The sequence below is a fragment of the Phalacrocorax aristotelis genome, chromosome 1 (genome assembly GCF_949628215.1).
Source record: "Phalacrocorax aristotelis chromosome 1, bGulAri2.1, whole genome shotgun sequence".
NCBI classification, from domain to species: Eukaryota; Metazoa; Chordata; class Aves; order Suliformes; family Phalacrocoracidae; genus Phalacrocorax; species Phalacrocorax aristotelis.
Genome location: NC_134276.1, coordinates 69,144,973 through 69,165,535, shown reverse-complemented (window position 1 = coordinate 69,165,535; position 20,563 = coordinate 69,144,973). Strand labels below are relative to the sequence as shown.

General features: G+C 40.9%; 2 protein-coding genes across 8 annotated transcripts in view; one reads left to right on the top strand and one right to left on the bottom strand.

The window, feature by feature from the left end:
• The window catches only part of LOC142056796 (pinopsin-like), a 109,289-nt gene extending 102,629 nt beyond the window's left edge, over window positions 1–6,660 (top strand). Inside the window, exon 5 of the mRNA XM_075092247.1 lies at window positions 515–6,660. Coding sequence (XP_074948348.1) covers window positions 515–742 — 228 coding nt within the window. The 3' untranslated portion in view covers window positions 743–6,660. The remainder of the gene's footprint in view (window positions 1–514) is intronic.
• ST6GAL2 (ST6 beta-galactoside alpha-2,6-sialyltransferase 2) overlaps window positions 1–20,563 on the bottom strand; it is a 54,266-nt gene that overhangs the window by 6,981 nt on the left and 26,722 nt on the right. For all 7 annotated transcript variants that reach the window (XM_075092233.1, XM_075092195.1, XM_075092214.1 and 4 more), the window contains 3 exons: window positions 17,134–17,231; window positions 13,083–13,184; window positions 11,819–11,993 (listed from right to left, as the gene is read on the bottom strand). In XM_075092233.1, coding sequence (XP_074948334.1) covers window positions 11,819–11,993; window positions 13,083–13,184; window positions 17,134–17,231 — 375 coding nt within the window. The remainder of the gene's footprint in view (window positions 1–11,818; window positions 11,994–13,082; window positions 13,185–17,133; window positions 17,232–20,563) is intronic.

Sequence of the window (20,563 nt, the reverse complement as noted above, 5' to 3'; positions counted from 1 at the left end):
AACACAAAAAATTATTTTGGTTCCTTAATTAAGCAAAGCCATTTTCTGAAGTTTAGTTTGCAGTTTGGGAACGCAGAGATTTCAATGGCTTGCTAATGAAAAGAACCTTATGTTCTCCCTGCTGTGTATCATTAGATTATCAAAATGATTTTTTCCCTGCCTGATGTGTGAAGTAACTGAAAAACAATTACTTCGGTGATTAAATCTTCTTTTATCATAAATGAAAGGTTCTGAAAATGTTTTAGATTGTTCTACAGCTTTACACTCTACAGCGTCTATGGTCTCAGAAAAGCTAAGCATATCAATTTCAAGGGAAACATCCACAAGTTTAAATGAACTTTAGTCTTAAGCAGGATGAAACACGGATTCATGGCAAAAAAATATTTAATCCCTATCTGAGCACAAAGTACAAGCTTAATAAACCGTGTTTCCTTGCCTCCAAGCTGTTATAGAGATGTTCTAAATTGTAGCCTGCCTAGCAACTATGTCTAGAACTGTTTGTTTGTTGTTTCAGTTTTACAAATGCTTTCGTCAGCTTTTCCACTGCCAACCTCCTTCCTCCACTGATGGAGAGCCCACCTGCCACTCTAAGGTAACCGTTATCCAGCTGAATCAGAGGACAGACGGCAGAAACACGTGCAACAACGAACCTCGTCCAGAAACAGACAGTAAAATGACTTCTCTCCTGCCCCCAGAACCCAGCCTGGAGCCAATTTCAAAAGCTGTACCACCAATGTCTTAGGAAGATTGGCTCTGATGGAAAGTACAAGCCTTAACCAGAGTGTGTTTCATTTCACTGCCACATTACCCAGCTAACCTTAAAATTAATAAAGGAAGTTGCCATTTGTGGGATAGGAGAACTGCCAAGAGCAAAAACTGGAACACTCTTATAAATTCCTTAGTAACACTAAAGATGGCCACACCACTGCAGGTATTCAATAATGGCAAAATTTTAAGCAACATCATTGAATTTCCTGTATAATAGTTAATGGAGCATTTAGAAGTGGTAGAGTCTTAGTTCTCAGTGATCTGTGGATCAATGTCCTCCAAAATTAATCTAAAAGGCGCGCTGGACTATCTAGTTTAGCTCCTTGCCTTTCCTGCCTTGTTCCATACAATTCATGTCTTGGGATTTCAGGTTAGATTGCTCACAAATATCCATATTTTCTGACAGTCCATTCAAGTTTTCGCTCATGGTGGACAATGATGTTTTAAGGGAGGACAGACAGTGACTCCACAGGCTAATTTCTGAGTGGTAACAGCTAATTTACAACACATCTTTGTGTTGAAGTCTAGGGTCAACAAGACTAAAAGATGAGCTAAGACAATGAGTAGAGATTACCACATACACAGGTGTCCCTGGGCTACAGAGGCTTATCTGTCCTGGTGGAAATGGGAGCACTCCTGAGACTTCTAATCTGGTGCACATGTCAAATGGCCAAACCTCACTCTGGGGAAAAACAGTGGTCATTGCCAGTCTTTTTCTCTTTTAGCACCTCTAATACCCCAGACCCCCAGCCAAAGAGACCAATGGTGCAGTACAACCAGCACTCCCATCCCAACCACCCCTGGGCGAGATCCCAGGGCATGCAGGATTACATACTCAATCTACATGAACTCTACTCTAGGTGGAGGTAGGTCCCTCCACCTAGCTGTCACGGCCCCCAAACTCTCCCTTGGAATGATGTGCTTAAGCTGTTTCATTAAAAAACAGACGGTGGGATAGCAATATATTAATGATGGAAGGCGGGCAAAAAAAAAACCCCAGCAACCCAAACTCTTTTTGGAAAAATACTGTTTTCTTTGTATGAAATGAGTCCTCACTAAAGTAGGGAATAAATGGGTTCAGTTCTGCCCCATGCCTTAGAGGATGTGAACCCCCCTCCACAGGGGACAGCCCCAGTGTTGTGGAGCCGTTACTGACTTCTAAGTTCACAAAAAACCATGAATCAACCATCTTTAAAAGAACACTAGTGGTTTAAACCATGAGGACATTTACACAAGTCCATGTACTAGGATATATTCTGTTTGTATTCTCTTTACTTTCTAACACCATGTCTGGCTTGTTTTCCTTAGGTCCCTAAAACAGGGCAGCCAACAGAGCTCCCCGGGCTACAGGTCTCGTGTTCCAGCCCATGTCTTTTAGTACCATTCTAACTCAATTTCTCTCTTTGCTTGGTGTTAACAACATTGCAGTGAGTTACTGACACCTGTAACCAGCAGTGTTACCAGTGTAACAAAGTGTGGCAAGCTGTCTATATTTTAATCTACCTCATAATTCAGTTTCCCCATCTTCCCTTCTCTCCCCCAGTTACCTTCAGTGATATTTTTTTTTTTAATTACTAATGGCTTTCTGGCACTTACATGATCCCCAAAATATTTTTTACATTACATTTGAACATTTGTGTTCTGGATGCAATCACAAAGATAAAGAAGAGGTATGCACCTGACTGCTTGCTGACTTGACCTTCCTTCTGTTAACCTGTTTTGCTTACCAGTTTTGCTTGCAAAGTCCTACCTTGCTTCTCATTTGTTATCCCATTTGCAATCTTTACACACCTCTTTCTGTATTATCGCTTCCTGGGTTCCTCTTCTGCGGCTGAATCTCTTCGCATTTCCTCCTACACATATTAACCTGTAGTTTCCAAGTTTACCTCCTTTCCATATATTACCCACAGAGTACATGCCTATCTAGTTATTTCTTTTGTCTGTGTACTTTTCACATCACTGCCCAATTCAGCATCATCTGCAAGTTTGTTTCATATCTCAGCACTGCTCTACAATCATCAGCATCAGTATGAGTGCAAACCAAATTCTTTGATAGCCTGTAAGGTGAAAAATTTCCATTTGATACACTTCAATATTTGTCTTTGCTCACAGTCCTTAAGTTAGTTTTCAGTCAATGGACAATTACTACACATAAAACAGCACAGACTTGCTTACACATGACCTAAGGAGACATTAATAAGCATGATGAAATAGTCATTGTCCCAACACCTATAGTATGGACAGGATTAATCCCACTGAGATGTTCATGCCCATCTCTGACCTATCTGGTTTAAAGCACTCTTTACAGACAATGCAGGAGACAGGCATTTCTAGGGCTCAATTCATCTGACTTATTTTAGATGTCTACTTTAGGATGGGATGAATTGGTCCTTTCAAGTGTCGTTCCTCTCCAGTGACTATGTAGAAACTGAAAATAAGAGTCTGGCTCTTGCTATCAAGCACCTTCTCCTCCACTCTCCTAGGTCAGAAGCTTTCAGAGCTTTGTGAAAAAATAACATCATTGGCTTTTCCAGGAGCACAGTGAGAAGAAATGAAAACAAGGTGTGATTCATTTGGCCAAATGTGCCCACTGGTGCAGTTACCCACACCTGAGATAGGTATCACAGCTCCTCTGCTGTCAGCAGAATTAAGAGGGCACTTCTAGGAAGCAGCACATGCCTACTCATCCCAGAGTAGACACGTAAAAGTGGATCATACAAGGCATGCCCCAGAAGTTCCTGTTTCTTTCTGTTGACTGTAGGGGAAGCCTGAGTGTCAGCATGGATACCTGTACTGCGTAAGTTCTACCTGCGCTCCCAGTGTGGGGTGAAAATTTCACATGTTGAGGGGAACAGAGGTCTCATAGCCATATTTAAGAGGTGCCTATTTTTTGCTCTAATAAGTCTGAGGCTGACTAACACAAAAACAGACCTGCACCGGAGACATCTAAAGCTAGGCAGCATGAGCCCTGCTCTCTGACTGACCTAGCTATGGACCATAAACAGAAGTCAATTTTATGTACAATGATTAAGCTGAGAGGAGTTGGGGTTTTTTTTTTACACTCATAAGGATTAAGGTACAGGAATAGGAGTGAAAGCAGAGAATTACAAAGTATTTAGGGAAGGCCAGAGGACACGCACAACTTAAGAAAAAGTAAAACCTGAAGGGGAAAACCTATAGGCTATCTATAGCACGCAAACATCAAAAAAGGGTGAAGTACTCTTTAGAATGAATGTTGAGAGAAGTCCACGGGGCACAGCGCGAAGTCTGCTTTTCATCAGTGGGACCTAAAAAAGCTCAGTAAAAACTAGATTAATCTAGTCGTAGCAGTATTACTATTGTGCCTAGGGGATTTGGTCAAGAACCTGTTAAGCTCCAGTACAAACCAGTAAAAATATTGCCAGTCTGAGTGATGACGTTGCCATGAGATCTGCAGAGGGGTCTGGAGGAAACTGAGCAGGCAGTTCAGAGTCCCCTCAGAGCAGGGACAACTTTGAAGTTAGATCAGGTCCCTTTGGGGTCCTGTCCAGCCCAGTCCTGAGTATCTCCAAGGATGGAAATGAAGCTGCTGAATCCTTTTGGAAGTTTACTGAAGCATGTGAAAATAATATTGTAGGCATGACTCTGAAACCAGTAAGCAGGTGTCAAAATGACCATCAGACCCAGCCTCTTCCAAGAACCTATGCTTAAGCTTTAAAACTTTCAGATCTTAAATATCCAATCTAAAATCCATAGAGAAATTCAGGGTATCTGGCACAATTTTAACTTTGGCAAGCATGACTGGTGCAACCATACCTTCAAAATCACAACTGAAGACATTTCTGTATAGGCCACTTTAATGTAATTCTAATACCCTTGCTGGTATTTCAAAAGTCCCATTTGGATTATAACTGTGAAAATGGAAAAATGCAAAATAATTCTGCCTGTGTGGAGAAAAGTTGTTTTATAGTAGATCATTCAAAGATGTGCTTTATGAATGCTTTATAGTTGAATGACAATGTCCTTGAATACCATACTGGGGAAAAAAAAAAATAAAAAATAAGATTGTGAGCATAGAGAAACAGTCAACCTGCAAGTTTGTTAGAACAGTACAATGTTAGATTCTAATAAAGTATTAGGTATTTCAAAATATTATATATTAGTATTTCGAAATCCTCAAAAAGGCATGTTACTTTTTTTTTTTCCTATTTGGCAGGTATCTACGGTGTCAGGAAATGTTGGGTATGGCTTAAACTTAGTTCAACTGGCACAAATAAACTCCTGAGCTTTTCCAATTTGCACTGAAAACATTTAAACCAGAATTAAATTAAGATTAAATTCCTTGCATGGATAGTTTATACAAATGAACGTATACTACGGATTCTATTCAAAAGGAGAAAATATTTTCAATCTGTTCTTAACAATTTTAATGACTCAAGAGGTGTTGAATTTCCATCATATATCTTTTGTACGGTACAATTAGGCTTTGTGGTTAGCGCACTAATTTAAAAAGAATGTTCGCTAGGAAATAAAATATAGTTTAATATACCTGAATACAACAGATGCTGTATGAAGGCATCTAGAATAATAAGTGCAACTCAAACATTCTGCAAGAACTCAGCATCATTTTAACAAAATGTTAGAGATGCTGAAAACATTTAAATACTCATAATCTGATTATTATACTCATAATGTGTCTCATTTCACACACACCACAAATTTAGTCACAGAAGAGCATTTAGCTAGACACACCAGTAAGTTTATGTTTGATAATGTGTACACTTGAAAGCATTACATATACACAGAAAGCATTTAGTTTTCGATATGTTAGTCTACTTCTATAGTCTCTATTTGTCCTCTCTTGATTAGATTTCAGGTACCAGAGGAAAATCTGTCACTCCTTCAAACTGGGCCAAATGTGCCTCAGTTATTCTTTGGAACATATATTAAAAATACCTTTTGCTTTTTAAAATACTATGTTTCTAAAAAAGGGTTCTTTTACCTCTGTTTAGTTCATGAATTATGACAAATACTAACCACAAGAAAACAATACCTAATAAATATTTGGTTTTCTGTAAATTTAAGAAATTTGTCACCAAATGGCCCTGTGCCTAAGCTTAATAAGTTGTGCAATATTTGTCATCTTTGATGTATAGATACTCGCATTATATTGTACACCTAGGAAATGACGTATTTATCACTTAATGCTAAATGCAAAAAACCGTACATTAATCACAGTAACATATACTGTAATATGAGCACAGACTGGAAAATGCTGACCAATAATATCATATCATTTTAAATGTATTTTTCAAATCTGGGTGATGCATTAGAATAGTATAGATTTTCTTATGTGATTTGGGGTGCTGTGAGAGGAGAGTTTGCTCTTTTATCTCTGTATGTCAGGAAGTAGAGGATGCTCAAATTTCAGAGTGCTTTTTATTAGAATAAGAAGAATTTAACGGTTATGTATTTGGAAGTATTATTTATTTGTGTGATAATACTTGAACAAAACTGAGCTGAAAAGAGTAAGCGCTATTCTGTTCACCAACTGCTGGCAAACAGCTGAGTAAGTAACAGTTATAAAGGCAACTCTTAATATGTCAAATTGTTTCTTTCAGTTCTTGCAAGTGTATTTTTTCTAAGCAGAGCTGGAGATCAGCTGCATTCTTCTATTCAACATGCTCTCTGAAGCCATTTCAAATTTAAGTTCTTAGTCATGCAATGCTCTGCTAATGTTGCAGTGTAATGATAGTCTTGCTTGTACTATTGTCTCAATGCATGCAAATGAAGATTAAAATAATGTTATCAAATATTAATGACGCATAACTGTTAAATCCGTAATGTCAACTGTAAAGCCTCAAACAAGCCTTTCTTTCTCCCAACAATAAAGTAATCTGGGCTTAGTTATAATTTTGTGTTCTGTGGTTCATATGTTACACTAAAAGCTACAACATATAGCAGAGACTACCGCCTACACAGACAACCTAAAATGTAAAAATCTACAAAGACCATTTTTTGATTTGGGAGTAAAAAAATAACACCACAGTCAGAGCTTTCAGCTAGCTTTTTAAAAAGACAAAAGCTGCTGGGTATATAAGGGTATATAAATGTGAATTTCAAGTAAAATCATCTCTGAAGAGGTAAGCTAGCGAAGTGTACTGATGGACTACGGTAAGTAGGAATTCATAGCAAATCCAGTTAGCAAACAACAGACAGGGGCAAAACCTTCGTAGAAAAGCCTGTATATATAATCTAGGCATTTTTAAAAAGCTCCCAAACTTTCCGAATGCTAATGTACCATCCCATCCAATGCACACAGAATGCTGCCCTTGAGAAACTCAAGGAAGCAGTTTCAGTCTTGGTTTTCTGGTGACAAAAACGTAAGGTCAGAACTAGGTTGTTTACATAGGCTACTAAGGAGGGTGTAGGAAGAATTTTCTTACTGCAGAATGGTAAAAATAGAGACTGCTGATTTATATATGATGAGCCTCAATTAAAACTAAGCTTTGATATGCTCAGAAAGAGGGCAAGAAGACTGAGTTTGTATTTCACAGTGAAAAATGTATTAATAGGAAGTGAACCGGTAACACTTATTTCTGCTGCCAGAAGATAGGGCAAATCCTTCCCTAATAACAGTGAATTTTTTTTTCCAACTGCCAATTTAGGATTTGCCAGTGGAATCCAAATCCCAGATTTGGTGGCTGGATGCTTACATTTCTTCTGAGAAAACTTGAGTAGATCAAAGTCCAAGACGAGATGTAAACAAATCAGTGCTCATTTAGCAAACCCGATCTTCAGACAAAGGTGAACCAACAAATTCAACTGCAAAGAGCTGCCACTGCAATTGCCTAATGCTAATGCAAGACGATAAGAATGCTGTGGAGAGTTTTGTTTAAAAGCATGAAGGTGGCAGCTGCAAAAATGATGCAAAAATATGCAAGAATGGGTTCTCAAAGCTCATCTAAGGATTAGATTAGGGAGACAAAGAGTAAATAATTCATAATGAGGAGTGACATTAGCTAAACTATGACATGCCACATAAGACAAAATTACAAGCCAGGGAAAGTCCACATCAGTGTCTCAGAAAACAAGCCAAAAAAGACTCCCAGATTAAAATACAAGGTTTGTTTTGCCCTCGTGAACCTTTCCCCACAAAACAAAACAAAACAAAACAAACAAACAAGAAAAACAAAATTAAACAAAAACCATCCAAACCGAAACCAGTGTCTCTGTTTTCTTGGTCATTATTCATAGCTTTTGAGCTAGAAAATACCACGCTAAAGGGTGACTTGTCTGTGCCAAGTTAATCCTTCCTAGGCATGGAATACCCCCAGAAGTAACACCTAACAAACGGGCCGCAATTTGACAGGCAATGAGTTCAGCCTACTTTTGACGATGTCCTGAACTTACACCCATCACTAAGTTGGGTAGAGAACAATATTAAAGTAATAACAAATTTAGCAGAAAAGACTGCGCTCAGATGTGGGTCTGCGTGTAGCACTGTTACGGTGCAGCCTGGCACCGGTGATGGATGGGCTGCCGTGAGCTGACACCCTGTTTAGAAGAAAACCGAAGACATGAACTTCTACAAGTTAGAACCTGATGGAGAGGAATGGAGAAACTCTGTTCTTGGACGAAGCTGATCTGGGTTGGGCAATATTCATCCCACCTGGTTTTACACCTCCGTAGTGTGTGTACGTTGTATGTTACCATTTCAGAAGTGGCTGGAAGCAGTGACATATTTGAAGGCTTAAAACACAAAATGCAGTATTACTAAAGCATTCCAGACTTGTGCCTTATTTTGTACTTAACCTGTAGAGCACAACCAATCCTGCTCTGTGCAACACTTCTCTCCCCGTCTTCTCCTCTCCCCTCCTCTACAGCCAGGACAGGCACTAAGCTTCTCTCACCCCAACCACCAGCTACCACAGTGCTATTGCCTCTCCTCAAGCAATATGCCAGCTCAGAGCTGATGTACATAGGGTTTTAAGGAACCAGTGGCTCCAGGAAGGAGTTATACTGAGACAGGGCATCCTATACCCCAAAGGAAGCACAAAAAATGTTCTTCTCCCTAGCCCCTATGCGGTGGAGAAACCAGGGAAAAAAGATCCTCTTCTCACTCTCTCATTCCCCTAAAGTCACAGCATGCAAGAGACTTTCTCTTCTCCACAAATGACCCACTGGCCCATTTTCCAATAGACTTAATGATATTGTGACTTAAGTATTTTAATACAGCTATTAACCATGTTAAAAGATTCCCCTGACATCAATCACTGCTGAAGGATGGTGACTCACTGCTGCAGAACACCACCATGAGAACACATTCCACCAAACATCCTCCCTTCGGGAAGACTCGGTTTCTTATAAATAGTGCTAAGCGGCAGAAATAGATAAAATTGTCAGGTGAAAAATATACTTACTGAAGAAATACTCTAAGACCACGCTAAAACATTCCTGACATTCCTGAAAGGAAATAGCCTGATGTTCCCATGTTTTAATTTATACATTTGTCCAATTTTGTAAAATGGGGCTAAAGAGGGTTAAAAAGCTTGAAACAAAATTGCTTTACTTGATCCAGAATAATTTTCTTCTACCTTCTCCACGTTACTGGCAGCAAAAGTGATTTGAGGAACTGCTGCTCTTCCTCTGCAATTAACCACAAGCTCACAGAGGGCTGCCTGACTTTCTGCTGGTGTAAATATGGACAAACCAGATCCTTGTACAGTCTGTATTTGTTCTAATTGCAGAGCATTGCACACAGACTTACAATAAATTATTCTAATGAAGTGATTAGAATCACTACAGTCCATGCTATAAAGAGCTTAGATTCAGGGATACAGATCACTCTGCCTGTGAAAATTCATACCCTCTATTTAACAGCAGCCTATCTTCCTTCATATAGCTGTTTTGAGCACAATGATATTAGCAGTGTGGCCATTTAATAAACCATTTTCCCATCTCTTCTTGAAATTAAGACACTCATATTTTGTAATGGTCATCCTTTACCCATTCCTTCTATTAATTTTATAGGAAATAATTTTGTAGATTTTATAAGAATCAGGACATTCAGAATCAACACTCAGGATACACCTTTCATACTGGTGCGCTCAGTTGTGTCTGACAGCTTCAGTTCCAACTGGATATTTGCTACAGGAGCTGCTGAGAGATACCTGAGCTGAAGACCAACATGACTTTTCAGATTTCTGCCAAGCTGTATTATATATGTTTTATCTTGCCCTTCAAGTCCACCTTTGACAACACACAGCTGCATTTCTGTGCTGTCTCCCAGTTTATATTACGTTACAAGTACAATCCATAGACATCCATTCAATAGGTTAATAAAATAGGAAGCCTTTCCCTAATTACATATTTAAAATGCATCTATAAGAATAGTATCTAGTTATCAAGTTAGGTGGATATGACTCCCAATCAGCTTGTCTTACTGCCTTGTTTTCTTAAAGCTAATAATAGCATTAACAAAATGTCTAAGCATCTCCTTTGGAAAAGAACAATATAAATAAAATTCTCAGTAGAGGTGAAGGAAGCAAATTTGCATCTGCAGACACAGAGTGTGTATATATCCGTACAGCTTTTGTTGTTAATGTTTTTGCTTGATATTTTCATGTCATTCTGTGCTTGAAGGATATTTTTTGTCAGGAACATTTAGATTTGGGGTTGAAGATTACTGTTCTATTCTTATAGGGAAATTAACTCCGTTTCTTCACAGAAAGCTTTTGATGTGTTTCTTATATATGGTGGAAGTATGGATTGACAGCACAACGATCCTCTTCACTATTTTTATGATCAGCAGCTGTTAACCTATTTTTATCAACAACTTCATTACTCCAAGAAATGCTTTTGCGAAATGTGAATGCTGCTGGTGAGATCATTCTACATGAGCAGACTTCTTATGAATTTTTACAAGCAGGTTCCAAAAATCTCACTCCAAGAAGTAACTAACTGCCAAGGCATCCTCCTCTGACACACAAGGCTTCTTCTTTCCACTCACGCTCCATGTAAGCACAATCCACTCACATCATAGATGGGCATCTCCCAGACACCTTTATGTTATCCCTCTGAGAGCGTCAGCACCCTCCCTAAGGCCTTTGGTGGGCTCCACAGTATCGTGGGATGCCATTACTATATACAGAACCCAAGATAAGTGCTCAGAACTGGTTTTCTCATGTTGGATGCAATCTCAGGTATCTTCACTTTCAGATTCAGACAGAAAGAATGATAAGAGCATCTTCTGCCTGCAGCAAATACATAAACCAATATCACTATGTCAAGGAGGAAAGGATGGATCTTCCTCCAAAGTGGAAGCGAGTGTTTGGAGCTCTGTTGCCCTCTGTGTCTCTAGAGGGAGCAAGAAAGACCTGATTCAGCCTTGCTACTCTGAGTACTTGCATGCTTTTGACATTCACGATCAGGACCTGCTCTATGCACCAGGTAAGTTATGTTGTATGAACTGTGGGCACAGTGGCAAATTATCCCCCAAGAACTACTAAGGAAGGACCAAAAAATAAAGTGAAGCTCTATTCCTTCAAGTGTAAGAGGGGGATGCTTTGGACACTTTCAGCTGAGTGCTGGAAGCTGTGACAGGGCATAGTAAATCCCATTCCTTGATCTGCGTAGGGAATCCAGCTTGGCCTGTCAGACTGCATGAGTGATTTCATCCTCTCTGTGTGATCTGCTGTATGCTTTCACTTGTCTGATGCATTTCTGCTCTATGATCCCAACAAAGAACTTCAGAATCAAGTAGGTTCTCAATAGATAAATTAATATGGAATAATACAAATTTCTCACAGATGTATGTTTGTTTTATAAATCTGGCATGCATACTATGGATGTGAAAGGCAAGAAAGCAGAACATTAAATTCACCCAACTATTTCATAGTTCTCATACTGTGTGTTTTAGCTAGTCATTGCTTTTGTATAGAGCACCAACAACAAAGAGTACACGTATATGGACTTGATCCTCATGCAATGCACACATTTATAATTTTTGTGATTTTTTTTTTTTTTTTTAATCTAACATGTCTGCCAGGCCCATCTTCAACACTCTTACCAATAAAACCTGAAGAAGGAGGGTTGGGCTGTATCTTCTCTTTAGTGTTCTCCTGAATGATGTCCCAGAGCTGCCATATAAATTTTGGATGGAGAATGTAAAATGGCTGGTTTGGATTCTTCCTGCGATGCTGTACATAGGGCGTGAACAGATTGTAGTCTGGCTTCTTATACCACTGGGAACAAAAAAAATAAGAATTTTTTTGACCTTATGGTATCCAATGCGTTTTGAACACTACATGCAAAATAATGTGAATTAGTTTCATTCAGGTTCTTCAGAACAGAAGCAAAGGTAGCAAAACAGCCTGTACTGGTGGACACTTCTCCTAGAAAGCCAGTCCTCACTCTGGGCTGTTGTGCTTCCTTTCTTCATACAGAGACTCCCAATAAGCAATTCACTGCAGTGTGATGAGCCAACCTCATCTCCCACTCACAGGCTCGCATTTAACAAGGGGTTCAAAGACCCTTGACACAAAACCTGAGCAAGGGGGCGAACCTTCCTCTGAGAGCGCCCCTGTCCCTGCTGGCGGCAGCAGCAGCACGTGAAGCAGCCTGACGGCAGCCTGTGTAGGAGGCAGGCGGCCTCTGGCATCTGTTGCTGAGTTCAGCAGATGAAGGTTTACTTTCTACTTTGCAGCCTTCTCAGCTCTGAGCTCCCCTTGCCAAGAACCATCAGATCAACTGGTCCACTGGAACTGCAGCACCAGCCAAAGCAGAGACTCCCCCAGTGACAACCAGATGGACGTCTGCTGCTCTGAGCGTGCAGGAGGATGGTGGGGCACAGATGGCTGTGGGGGAGTGGACATAGAGGGAAGACTGGTGGGGAGGAGGCCTGAGAAATGGGGAAGGAGCCAAGAGAGATTTTCATTAGGGTGTTTTATTTTGTCTTGGAAGGCAGAGAGGTAGGGGGGTAAAAATGGATGCAATCGTTTACCTTTCCTGATAAAACCTCCTTCTGAAATCTAGCAGTGTTCCCTCCTTGGCAAACATGCAGAAAACTCACTGTTATGTGAAAATAGCAATATTTTATCCAAAAAAACCATCATCCATTTACACTACCATCTCAGAGCAGTCCATTCCAGTACAAGTAGTGCTGGCAACTAAAAAGCTTTTGACCAAACCAACTTTGACCAATTCATGCAGAAAGGGCAGACTTTGGGGTTTGTTGTGACAAGGGAGAACCAGGAAACTGCAATACTAAATAAATTAATTGTCTCCAGTGCTTTCAGACTGATTGGGAAGAAAGGTCCAAGCAGACGTCTTACCACATTCAGATTTGCAGAGTAGGGGGCCGGATCCCAGGCTACTAAGATAACATCTTTGTACAAGGAGCTGTCGACAAAGTGATGGTTTGGGTTGGTGAGAATCTGCAAAACATGGATGCAAACAATTGCACAGTGTTAAAAGCAAGTGGGATCCAGAAAAATGGCAAAACCCTTCTCTAAAATTAACAGTCCTCCCCACACTGCTGTTTGTTCTGCTTTAATTCTGGTTGATTTTAAGCGTCTTGTTCTGTTAAAAAATATATATATAAAAAAGAGCTTAGCCATAAACAGCACTCATGCCAGTTTGAAGTAGCAGTATGCTGAATTACTCCCCATCTGTGAGGGATGTGATGGGACCACTTGAGAAGCTGCATAATTGTATATCAACACTACTGTGTATTCTGGAATGTGAAAACAAAAGCTAAAATATTTTTCAGACTGCACACAGGATCCTCTTCTTGGACACAGAGCAGCCTTCTTTGAAAGGTTACAGCCACCAAGGGTAATGCCTTTTTTTTTTTTCTCCTCCTCCCCTCCTCCCATTTTGGTTGCTTTCTTATTTCAACAGCAAGACAGTCTCCTTTCAAGTAACTCCAAAAAGGCAAACTAGACCATGACTGTAAAGGCTGGTATACCTAGAGAAATAATTCCAGGAACAGGCACATGATAGGGCTATTTTTTGAAGTAACTGTCACATTGCTCTTATCTACTGCTCTCATATAGCTCCCTCCCACACCTCCTGGTACTCTGCCTGATCCTCCCACCCCACTGGAAGTTTCCTTTTCAATCCTGCCAGCTTATCCCTTCCTGGACCCTCGATGCCTAACCAGATCTCTGTCATCCCTGGTGCATCCAATCTCAGGCAGGATTGAGCTAAATGATTTCAGCATTGGTTGAAACAGCATGAATTTGGCTCCAGCTGTTAAACTAATCAACATTCCAGACAAATAAATCCATACTAATTTTCATTTCCCTTTAGGATCCAATGAGCCATATTTGATTATGCATATTTTTCTTCAGAAAAATAATATTGTTGCCATAGCAATATTCTTCCTACCATAAACTTTGAGCTTAATGACTTTCCATCAGCCTTCTACAACAAGAACAGAATTAGTCGTGCTGCCATCAGCATCCCCAACTCCATTTCTCAGAGCAGTTTTTGCCTGAGAATGTAAAGTCCTTTTTTGAGAGTACAGAGTAAACAGACCAAAAGGTCAAGCTTTTAAAAGCTTGGTTCCACAGTTAATCACACAAACGAGCTCTTACTTCCCTTTCAGTAAGCAAGAGTCCTTTGGAGGTGTTGTCCACACGTTTCGCTCTTAGTGAGCCTGCATTCATATGTATGAGATGAGTTTCTTCTGGAATAACAATATCTGTTGTGGCTACACTGGCTTCCATCATGTCCTTTGGGCTTTTGCAGAAAAGAACATGAGGGAAGAAGAGGGCCACAGAAGCCTTTTAATCAACTGAATGCAGGGATTTCCAACAACGATGAGGGAACGAGGGTCAGTAAACCTGTATGGGTAACCCATCTTCAGTATTGGTATGGAAAGCAACTTTTATCAGGTGGGCTGCGCAGATATCTCTTGCAGGGAAGGGAAGGCCAGTTGCTTAGCAGGTGGCCAGAGCATCAGGGGTGGCTTCTGACCCCTCTAAATCATAGAATAATAGAATCACAGGTTAGAAGGAGCTCAAGGATCATCTAGTCCAACCTTTCTTGGCAGAAGCATGGTCTAAGCAAGATGGCCCAGCACTCTGTCCAGCTGAACCTTAAAAGTGTCCAATATTTGGGAATCCACCACTTCCCTGGGAGATTATTCCAATGGCTGATTGTTCTCATTGTGAAAAATCTTCTCACGTCCAGTTGGAATCTCCCCAGGATTAACTTGTACCCATTACCCCATATCTTTTCCATGTGAGTTAATGTAAAACAGTAGTCTGCATCTTCTTTGTAGCCACCCTTTGAATACTGGTACATGGTGGTAAGGTCTCCCTAAGCCTTCTTTTCTCAAGGCTGAACAAACCCAGTAGTCTCAGCCTATCCTCATATGGCAGGCTTTCCAGTCCTTTGATCATCCTGGTGGCCATTCTCTGGACCCCTTCCAGCCTGTCCACATCCTTTTTGTAGAGTGGGGACCAGAACTGTACACAGTACTCCAGGTGCAGCCTGGCAAGTGCTGAGTAGAGTGGGATAATGACTTCTTTCTCTCTGCTGGCGATGCCCTTTTTGATGCAACCCAGCACCCTGTTGGCCTTCTTGGCCGCAGCAGCACACACTTCGCTCATGTTGAGCTTCCTGTCCACCAGGACCCCCAGGTCCCTTTCCACAGAGCTGCTCCCCAGCCGGGTAGATCCTAACCTGTGCTGCACTCCTGGATTATGTTTTCCCAGGTGTATGACCTTACACTTGTCCTTGTTGAACTCCATAAGGTTCTTGTTGGCCCAGGCTTGCAGCCTATCCAGGTTGTCTTGTAGGGTGGCTCTTCCTTCTGAAGAGCAGAAAGGTAGTGAGAATATCAATGTTCGTGAGGAAGCTGTGTGAGCTGACCTGGCCTGAATTTTAGCCATGTCCTGTGGAGGCCTGTGGAGAGCGAGCAATGTACAGTACAGCAGAGAAGACCATGGGACCCTCCATTACCACGCCGGTGGGAGTGTACTGCAGCAGTCCTGGGAGCCAGGAGGTCCCCAGCCTTCTGCGAGCAGCTAATTTACCCATTTCACTGGGGAGCTAACAAAGCTCAGATCACTCCCTGGAGGCATTTCTCCCTTCACCTACAGGGAGCCTAGTGAGACTAGTCAACTAAATAAAGTTTCTAAACCCTCCTCCTTGCCCAGCACAGGAGTTCAGGCATGGTCAGCAACCAGGATGTTTAGGCTAATAGTAAAACAATGAACAGTAAAAAAAAAAATATGTAGTAAAATCAATGACATTAAGATTAATGTTCTCTAATACCTTGATTTCAGCACTAAATCCAGAGTAAGATATTTCTGCTGTCTTCCCCTGAGCAAAAGAAAGGGCACGTATTTGACCCAGATCACCTCAAAGATCGAGTCTCTCCTACAGCCTCACAAAGAGCTACAGAATGAGTATGATGGAAATGACAGTGAACAGTCCTCTCTGTGGCGGCAAAGAACATGAACTTATACACACAGAGAAAACACCCACAAAAGATTGACTCTGCATGGGCAGTCAATCAAAGAAGAGGAAGAAAAAATTAATTAATAAGAATTTTGCTCTCATTCAGCAAGAATCAATACGTGTAGAGCATGCTACATGGCCAGCCATACTACTGGCATTGACTAATTAAACTCACTGCTTCAATATGTCATAAAATTTCACAGTAATTCTGTTGGCGCTTTTTGGTTGCATTTCATACAAAGGCAAGAGGCTTGGTTTGTCCAAATCCATTCAGGTTTTTTTCAAAATTGAAGAACTACTCTTAACCATAAGGTGTCACTATAGCTCAATGCACAATTATTTGTTGACACCCATATACAGAAAATCCCATTTTATGTTTCCATTCAAAACAACGAACTCACCTTATGTGTAATATCCAGTGTACATTAAAGTTTTTTACTAGTTCATTCCAAATTTTTAAAGAATGATGACTTGTCTGAAGTTATATATTAAGACAACTCAGTTCCCATTTCTTTTGCCTTCCAGCGAGGAAATAATTGGGGAACTGGTGAATATGAGAAAAGAGCTTTGGGATCCCCACAGCCTGGGCTTTGTGAAGATCCCGGAGGCAGTGTGCTGAAGGTCTTCTGTACTGTTGGCTCTGCCACCCTGCAGATCCTTTACAGGTGTAGGACACATGAGAAACTTTAAAAAACAGTACTTTAAAAGAAGGATATCAAGTAACTACTGCAATCACTCTACACTGACAGCAGTGTGAACTTTCCTGTGGGGAGAACTTCTCCCTGCTCTATATCAGGACTGTTAAATCACTAGCTGTTTCCCAGATTATACAACACTTTCTCAGAAGTTATTAATTTAATGTCATATTGCACAGAAGTGACACTGACTTGAATCACAGAAGGAATATCTTACCTGAGAGTTAATGATCCGCATGGTTGTTTTATTTCCAACATCTTTTTCATAGCCGCGTGTTGGAGCAGAATTAAATCTTAGAACAGCATCATGAGAATCTAGGAGCATAAATGAGGGGGTAATTTGTTTTTCTTAGTAATATAGAACAGTAAAATAAACCAAATGAGCTAAACTAACATAAAACTTACACATTTCTCCTAATCTTGATATTCTAAGGATGATAATTATTCTACTACGTGCAAACAAAAATCCTCTTGCATCTGCCATATGGTATTAACATCATTAAAATCCACTGGAAAAAAAGTTCAGAATAATCTATTAATTTAGCTTGCAATACTTAAATATTTCCCTTAATTGGATAAACTTAGTGTGAACAGGTGTGTGGGCAAAGTACACCCAGTACACACAATTGCTCACTACTTTTATTGCAAAATTTACAAAGAATTACTCCATGCAAAAGCATGTTAATTGCAAGGATATCTAATTGCACATCTGAACGAATAACAACGCTTAACTATAAGCTTGTGCTTCACAGTATTTTATGATATCTGAAAATCTCAGACTACCCCAAACCTATTAATCATATCATTTACTTATTCTCAAGGTCAGTACAAGTCTTAAAGAGTCTCTGTAGGGAAATCAGCCCACACACCTGCTCACACACTGACACCTGAGGATCCCTTGGTAGCAAAGATCTAACACAGCCGAACTGTCAAAGTTTCCCCAAGAGCTGTTGACCTTGAAGTCATGCAGAATAAAAAGCAGCTATAGGTCAAGTATGGGTCAAGGGTAGACACTATGTGCAAGTCTCCGCTGGATAAAAGATAATCACCCTTCCAGTGCTGCTTCTGAGGGGATCTCAAAGCACAAAAGGTGTGAGGGAGAGTAAGACATTATATCCATTGTCCAGAAACACACTGTCCCTGTCAATAGCCCCGTTTGGCCTACTTTTGTCCCTTCTGTTGATGGAAGCAGAGATTATGATGCAGACTGAAATGGGCATGTAATGTCCTAGCCCATAGGTAGTTTATACCGCTGTTTATCTCTCGTCACTTAAAATGTGGTTGTCTGTAGCTCAAAAATGGAGGAGACAGAAGTTTCCAAAGATAACTGACATGCTTCAATGGAGTTCAGGCCTGATCCTATCCAACTGGGATCTTCTGATGTTTCACACTTTTACTCTATGCCACTTGTACTCCAGACAACAAAACGCTGTGTGACATGAAGCTGGCAGTCCAATGTCAGCCATACCTGCTTGTTTTAACATATTGTGTCTGAAAGAGAGATTTTTGCCAAATGTCCACCAAGCTCAACTCCTCAGATGCTAAGAAGGAGCAGAGGCTTTTTCTGTGTCCCTACGCAGTGACAACCCTAGCCTCAACCCCTAGCCTTCATCTGCTTAAACATCAGCATCTTGATTGCACAGGAGCTAGAGGACACGAAGTCAACAGAAGCTGCAGGTACTGCACATTTTTGCAGAAGGAAAATTAAAACAAAGGTCCTTTGTACTTGAAACCTGCTTATGCATTTAAGAACATATATTTGGACCTGCATTTGACAACTTTTTGACAATCTGTTGACTAATAACTGGGAATTGGGTCAGGAAATGGGAAGTGTATGGTACACAACTTAATTGAGAGAGAGTGTACTGCATTTCCAACATTACCCATGCTGATTCTTCATGTTGAGACCAAAAACCCTTCCTTCACCATGAAATATATGATCAGGACACAGCTTAACACTAATAATAGCTGGTTTTAAGTCAACTGATTTTAACCTTATTAAGTATTTGGAGATAACCATTTTAAAGATATAAAAAATTTGGGGTTTGATCACAAATACCTGTTACTTCCTGATGATGCCAAAATAGTTGGGTGTCCCATTAAATAGCATGATCACGATGGGAGTGTTTGCTGTACTTGCACAGTATTTCCATACCCAGTTTCATTCAAAAAGGGGGGGAGGGGGGGAGGGCAAAAGGCAGAACACAATATTTCTGCTTGTGTTTCTGAAAGGAATACAGAAGAGGGAGCTAAAGGCCTGCGAAGAGAAAGGTCCTCTGCTGCTGCTTTCTTAGGCCTTCTTTTCTTTGGGGAGGATAAATAGTAAATGCCTTTCGCCTGCAGCAACTTCATCAACCAAGGCTGTACAGCTCATGGCCTAAAAACCAGAGCTCATGCATGGGGTGTTTTTCTCTACTCCCTAATGATGCTGACTTTGCCCTGCTCCTGTGGATACAGAGGTACTCAGCACGAGTGCCAGGCTGATTCCATAGAGCAGCACCACCAGTCAGTCACCCATGGTGCCTTGTAACTGGCAGGTTTGCTTGCATTTTCAACCGAGAGCTGGTAGCCCTGGTGCCAACTTTGGGAAAGGACAGTCTTCTCCTACATCTGTGCATGCACAGGGAAAAAGAGCATCTTGAACAGATCTCCCTCTTTCTGGTCAGACTCTTCTCACTTTTTCAAGGACTAGACGGGAGGTGGAAAGGCATGGCAAAGAGCTCAGCTGTAACATATCTGGACTCTGCAGGGGAAGCATAACTTCTTCCCCATGGGAATAATACAAACAGATGCTAGAGCTTCCATTGTCCATTTTAAGTGGGAAACACTGGCATGGTATCTCCAGTGTATTAGCACTCCCCAGGAGCTGCACTGACCACTAAGACCCACAGGTTTGCACCAGGCCCTTCTAGGATGGTTGTAAGCAGTCAGTTGGCTCCCCCTCCCAGACACTTAGAAAAAAACCTTCTGTGACTCCTGCTGCCCCACACACTTTCCTGTAGAACAGGTAGGAGGAGATCTGAAACTCCTGTGTATGCCATATCAAACAGTATCTCCTCCCTTTAGGTGGCATCAGATGTCAATTTCCCAATTAAATAAAAAATTCTTCCTCAGAGAATGCCATAAGCTTTCTGTGCCCAGAGTGTTCCCGAGAAAATGGGTACACCCAGGAGCATGCAGGCCCCAGGTACCATGTCAAGCACAAAAGTCCACACCTGGACTGCACCTGAGCGTGCAAATATGTCATGATGCGTGCTGTAATATGTAGGTATGTCACAATGTGCTGTGGATTCTTCAGTAGAGCACTAATTCATACTGGTGTGAACTGTTTGTACTGAGGAACACTGACAGAAGATTTTGTTTCAGTCTGGGATAACACACTGGAGAAGGGAAGAACTGTTACGCGTTTTCACCCCAAACATTTCTAAATCAGTGGAGCTTCCTGTGCAATTGGGGCTTACCCTGATGTGATTTTAGCTGCAGGCCAGCTTGGGCACCTGTGCTGTGCTGGAAGCCTATTAGAGCAGTTTGATAATGATAGCAGCTCTAATATATCCCAGAGATTTTATGGAAACCCATCTGTGTCAAAGAGATGATACAGTGCAATGAAGCAAGTATTGGGACGTGAAGTCCTAGCAGATGGGAGG